Source organism: Zea mays, chromosome 2 (assembly GCF_902167145.1).
Source record: "Zea mays cultivar B73 chromosome 2, Zm-B73-REFERENCE-NAM-5.0, whole genome shotgun sequence".
Classification (NCBI taxonomy): domain Eukaryota; kingdom Viridiplantae; phylum Streptophyta; class Magnoliopsida; order Poales; family Poaceae; genus Zea; species Zea mays.
This window is the reverse complement of record NC_050097.1, coordinates 27551588-27557764: the sequence shown is the minus strand read 5'-3', so window position 1 is coordinate 27557764 and position 6177 is coordinate 27551588. Positions and strand designations below refer to the sequence as shown.

General features: G+C 46.6%; 1 protein-coding gene and 1 pseudogene across 2 annotated transcripts; both read left to right on the top strand.

The window, feature by feature from the left end:
* The first annotated feature begins 1228 nt into the window (after positions 1–1228).
* Positions 1229–3249, top strand: LOC100277073 (cytochrome P450 family 72 subfamily A polypeptide 8). The gene is made up of 4 exons (NM_001150740.2): positions 1229–1644; positions 1717–1964; positions 2110–2476; positions 2621–3249. The coding sequence occupies exons 1-4, from the start codon at positions 1399–1401 to the stop codon at positions 3044–3046; spliced, it is 1287 nt and encodes a 428-aa protein (NP_001144212.2). The 5' UTR covers positions 1229–1398; the 3' UTR covers positions 3047–3249.
* A 210-nt stretch (positions 3250–3459) lies between these two features.
* LOC125384554 (kinesin pseudogene) lies at positions 3460–5843 on the top strand (annotated as a pseudogene). The gene is made up of 5 exons (NR_176297.1): positions 3460–3659; positions 3749–3907; positions 4013–4166; positions 4298–5415; positions 5511–5843. The product of NR_176297.1 is annotated as a kinesin pseudogene (transcript).
* The last annotated feature ends 334 nt before the right edge of the window (positions 5844–6177 follow it).

The window sequence follows — 6177 nt, the reverse complement described above, 5'->3', positions numbered from 1 at the left end:
TCTATTGTTTTCAAAAATTCTCAAGTGGTAGCTGATCCATTTGCTTTGGCCTTAATTTCTCCCCCTTTGGCATCAAGCACCATAACAGGATCATTCTTGGCCCTTTAACCCCATTGCCTCACCAAATTTGTCAATTAAGAGCAAAAGGCAATAAGAGCATAAGATTGAACTTGGAGGTGCGTTCACTAATACCGGAGTGCAGTGGAAGTCTTTGCATGGTCCAAGTTCACCTTCCCCTTTCAATTCACCTTTGAGACTACATCAAGTACACTTAAACACAAAGGTTAGTCTCAAAGGGTCAAGTTGTAGCACTTCTCCCCCTAAATATGTGCATCATTCACACATGGACTTGTGAGGTCCGGGGATCCCTTGCACAACTTGAGCACCGTAAATAATCAACAAATTTCATAAATGCATAAAATAACTTGATCAAAGACATAAACCACATGTATGCTATAAATCAATCCAAGTTACGCGAATCTAAGACATTTAGCTCACTACGCAGTCTGCAAAAGGTTTTCTCATCTAACGGCTTGGTAAAGATATCGGCTAGCTGGTTCTCGGTGCTAATATGGAACACCTCGATATCTCCCTTTTGCTGGTGGTCTCTCAGAAAGTGATGCCGAATGTCTATGTGCTTAGTGCGGCTGTGTTTAATAGGATTATCCGCCATGCGGATTGCACTCTCATTGTCACATAGGAGTGGGACTTTGCTCAGATTGTAGCCAAAGTCCCGGAGGGTTTGCCTCATCCAAAGTAGTTGCGCGCAACACTGTCCTGCGGCAACATACTCGGCCTCAGCGGTGGATAGGGCAACGGAGGTTTGTTTCTTTGAACTCCACGACACCAGGGACCTTCCTAGGAATTGGCACGTTCCTGATGTACTCTTCCTATCAACCTTGCATCCAGCATAATCGGAGTCTGAATCTCTACTACTTATTAAGGCTGCAATAGTAGCCTGCCTTTTTGTGTTCTGCCGGTTCGGTCTCTGACAGGTAGGGCCCACATAACCCGTCTCTGCGTATGATCCCGATCTCTGACAGGTTCCCCGTACATGCTCCTGGTTCAGCCAAAAAATACATCCCACAACGCATCCGGTGACCACAACAGTACTACTACGCGCACATGTAGGCATATAAGCAGATTTAAACACCAACCGGTGGGCAATGTGGTACTAATTTTAACTTGCAAACCATGAAGACAAAGACACATGCGCCATATGAGGCCCATCTGCCAATTTGTACGAGGCCCATCTCCCACGACAAATGAAAACCCTAATCTCCAGCACCCCAGCGGCCGCCAGCGCTCCCGCTCCTTGCTCGCCTCCACCCGCGGCCACCACCGCCCTGCGGCCCCCGCCGCTTGCTAGCCTCCACCGCGCCGCGAGTCACGCCGTTCATGCACCGGCTGGTCCTGGAGCACGGGAGGACGAGCATGTCCTGGTTCGGCCCCAGCCCCAAGGTGACCATCGTCGACCCGGACCTGGCCAAGGACGTGCTGTCCAACAAGTTCGGCCACTTCGAGAAGCTCAAGGTCCCGGCGCTGTCCAAGATGCTGGGCTCCGGCGTGGCCAGCCACGAGGGCGAGAAGTGGGTCAAGCACCGGAGGATCCTCAACCATGCGTTCCATCTTGAGAAGCTCAAGGTACTACTAACTACTACATATAATTAATTGCATATAATTAATTGATCCTTGGAATTATCTGGCAATGTGCAGCGCATGCTGCCGGCGTTTTCTACGTGCTGCGAGGAGCTGGTGAGCAGGTGGGCGGCGGAGTCCCTTGGCTCCGACGGCTCGTGCGAGCTGGACGTCTGGCCGGAGCTGCAGAACCTGACGGGAGACATCATTTCTCGCACCGTGTTCAGCAGCAGCTACAGCGAAGGGAGAAGGATCTTCCAGCTACAGGTCGAGCAAGCTTCGCTTGTCATGACCAACATTCGGAAGATCATGATCCCCGGCTACATGTGAGTTAGTAGTTAGTACTACCTTGGTTGCTGTGTGCTCAGTACTGACGATTAAACAGTTAGCAGTGTGTTCAGTACTGATTAAATAGTATCCTAAAACAAAATGTTTCACGGAACGTACGGGGCCATGCCTTGCCTTGATCAGGTACTTGCCTACCGCGAACAACAGGAAGATGCGCAGGAACAACAGGGAGGTGGAGTCAATCCTGCGAGAGATAATCGGGAAGAGGATCCAGGCGATGGAACAAGGCGAGGGCACCAAAGACGACCTGGTGGGTCTACTGCTGGAGACAAACATGAGAGACGACATGGGGATGACGATCGAAGACGTGATCGAGGAGTGCAAGGTGTTCTACTTCGTCGGGATGGAGACCACGTTGGTGCTGCTCATGTGGACGATGGTGGTGCTCAGCATGCACCCGGAGTGGCAGGACCGCGCGAGGGAGGAGGTGACGGCTCTGTTCGGCAGGGACGACAAGCCCGAGTATGACGGCCTAAGCCGCCTCAAAGTCGTGAGTACTGTTGACTACTTCTTCCGGCCGTTCATTCAGATTACTCTTGTTCCTTTTGTGTCGTCGTCCGTGCGCGTGCGTGCAGAACGACCGATGGATGAGTGAAACGGCAACGCATGGGTGCCGTGTATATATATGCTGCAGGTGACCATGGTGCTCTACGAGGTGCTCCGACTGTACCCGCCGGCCACCTCCGTCGTCCGACAAACGTACAAGGAGATGGAGGTCGGAGGCGTCACCTACCCCGCCGGCGTGATCCTGGAGCTGCCCGTGCTGCTCATCCACCACGACCCGGACATCTGGGGAGGCGACGCGCGCGAGTTTAGGCCCGATAGGTTCTCCGAGGGCGTGTCCAGGGCCTCCAAGGACCCCGGCGCGTTCCTCCCGTTCGGTTGGAGCCCGCGCATCTGCATCGGCCAGAACTTCGCGCTGCTGGAGGCCAAGATGGCGCTCTGCATGATCCTCCAGCGGTTTGAGTTCGGGCTCGCGCCATCCTATGCTCATGCGCCGCATACCATGATAACCTTGCATCCTATGCACGGTGCGCAGCTTAAGCTCAGAGCAATATGATCTCGACACGATGGGTGTCCCATCGTTGATGCCATTGTTATGTATAACCTTACAATTCAGATAGGCATTCGGCCCTGTTAATGTCTGAAATAAGTATCTTCGCGTTGGCATTTTGTAATGTGCTTTTCACGTACCATTGGTGCTTTATTGCCTTTTGTATATAAACATGTGGATATATGTAACTCATACATTACACAAACAAACACAAACACACCAGAGCCAGAGCTATAGGGTGGAGCTATAAACTGTGGCTCTACTTTTGTACACAAAACTGGCTCCACATGTTCTTCCAATCCTGCAACTGCGTTTTTCGCATCCCCGTTTGGTACAGCTTCTCTGGCTCTTCCTGTGTTCTTGATCCCTTTGTTCCCTTTGATTTCATCTCCGCTCACTTTCTTTCTGTTCGATTTTGACGCCTGCAGATTGCAAAAACGGGACTGCTAAGCAAGCTAAGATTTCAATGGCATATTCCTTCATACATAGGCCATTGAGCGACGAGGCACGCCGCGTCAGCACTCCCTTGGTGGTCACTTGCAATGACCAGAGACGGGAGGTCTCCGTTGCCCAGAACATCGCTAACAAGGAAATTGACCGCACCGTTGCATTCGACAAGGTAGCTATTTTACTCCACTTGTTGGCCACTGCCACACCCCAGGCATTCACTTGATTGATTCATCACTTGGTAACCAACCGAACACGCAGGTGCTAGGTCCAAAGTCTCAACAGCAGGACGTCTTCAACCATGCTGTTGTGCCACTTGTCAGCGAGGTTTTGGACGGTTATAATTGCACAATATTTGCATATGGCCAGACTGGAACTGGCAAAACATACATAATGGAAGGAGGAGGGGGCAAAGCACTGGTGCAATTTTTATTATATATATTCACATGCTACACATGTTTCTGAATTCTGATGCGGTTAGTTTGCTGCTTCAACTGACGCCATAACTCTACTCCATTTCTATAGAATGCTGACCTCCCGACTGATGCTAGTGTCATTCCAAGTGCTGTTAAGCGCATATTTGACATCCTCGAGGCACAGAGTGCAGAGTACAGCATGAAGGTTTCTTTTCTTGAGCTGTACAATGTGGAGCTCACTGATCTTCTAGCTCTACAATGAGGTAAATGTAAATGTGATGTACCGGCCACTACTTCATCCTCAGATCTCAAGTCTTCCCGTGTTCTTGATCCCTTTGTTCCATTTGATTTCATCTCCGCTCACTTTCTTTCTGTTTGATTTTGACGCCTGCAGATTGCAAGAACGGGACTGCTAAGCAAGCTAAGATTTCAATGGCCTATTCCTTCATACATAGGCCATTGAACCGGAAGATTTTGTCGGTATTCGGTAACTATAGGATCATGTGGTTGTTGGTCGAGTTGGACCAATTATGCTGGCTCATTTGTTGGATGTTTTGACAAGTCGATTCTAGCTTCCTTATGATCTATGTTAGATTTGGTAATGCATACCAGTTAGTAAAGCATTTATGATGTACATTGTTATACATAGAGCTTTACATCACAAAAATTATCAGTTTCCCTCAGTTACGATATGCATTTAGTATTTATCGTATTTTGAAAATTAATAACCTATTATACTATGATAGGCTTGACTTCATGTTTATCTAAATAACTTAGTGCGATGATGCTTGAAAACTTATCTTCCATTTTGCCAGATCAATGAATAAAAGGATTATTCATATCAATGTCCATGCACCTTCTCAGAAAATCCTTTTGTGATGTTGGTGTTGGTTTCCTGGACCTGTACTGGTACATATGCTAAGTCATCCACAAATCTGACCCAGAATTGTACCGTTCTTTTTATAGCCATGTTTGGTACTTGTTTGAGTGCTCCATAGTTCGCAAGTTTTTTTGTTATGATGTATTTTGACATTTGAATCTCAGACATGCTTAGGAACTACTGATTTGAATTTATGGGCTAACAGTTCCAGTATTTCAAATAGAAAGTATGCTATATCAAATAAGTTGATGATACTTTTGGTACTGGAGAATGAAGCTAGACTGCATTTGATATTAGAAGTCTGTTTGTCTGATTGCAGTTGATTATAAAGAAGCTAGAGCTGATATTAGAAGTCTGATATTAGAAGTCTGTTTGTCTGATTGCAGTTGATTATAAAGAAGCTAGAGCTTCCAGTCAAGTTTGATATTAGAAGTCTTCTTTTGCTTTTACATTTTGTTTTTTTATGATCTTGATCTTAGAAGCAGGGTTTTGGTACCAGCTTAACTAATTTTTCTGAAGTTTTATGTTCTTACTTTAATTATAACTAGATGATTGCAATAAGATATCATGAGGCGCGCCGAGGAGAACAGGGGCCTCCTCTCCGCCTCCTCCTTCGACAGGCAGCTGCTGCGGTACGACCATCAGGCGTTTCATCTGTTGTACAATATGTGAATCAATCTTCCATTGGTATGAACTGTGATCTGATTCTTTGTCTCGACCGGTGCAGGAAGGAGGTGGTGAGGAGGGTCAAGGCCGCGGTGGCGGGACGTGAGTGAAGTGAGCTTTGTCGAGCCTATATGTGGAGGTCAGTCATGAAGCTGGGACTAGGACAAGGGCGAGCTGAAGGCTAGAAGCTGTAAATGCACCCTTCAAGAGTCTTCATAGGCCAAGTCTCTACGTAGGTGTTGACAAAAAGGAAAATTCATGACAATGCGTTTATATGAGATTGTCCAATATCGAAACCAAGAATACATTGGGGACAACTGTATTCGATTTTTGTTTCTCTTTCGTGGAGTATTACTGAAATATATGCTTCCAGTGTTGAAGTTTCCAAATTAAATGTTATCTTTGTACAAAGTGTGCAGGCTCGGTTATAGGAATTTTATAAAGCAAATGACAAATATACATGTACGAACTTCAAATATTTCCTGGTACTAACCTCTCTGCTCTGAGATGACATGTTCTTTTGCTGTTATGAAATCAAATAGTTCTTCATGGTCTCTTATAATCTGTCAAATGATGTTTGCCCAGTGGCAATAGAAAACCCTTACATTAAAGAGATAATCGATGATGATGCGGACAGACCTAAAGATGTTTGCTCAACTTTTGCTATGAATTTATTAGTAGGATGTCTTGGATATAGAGTAAGCAAGTTATGTGCTGTTTATTTTCAT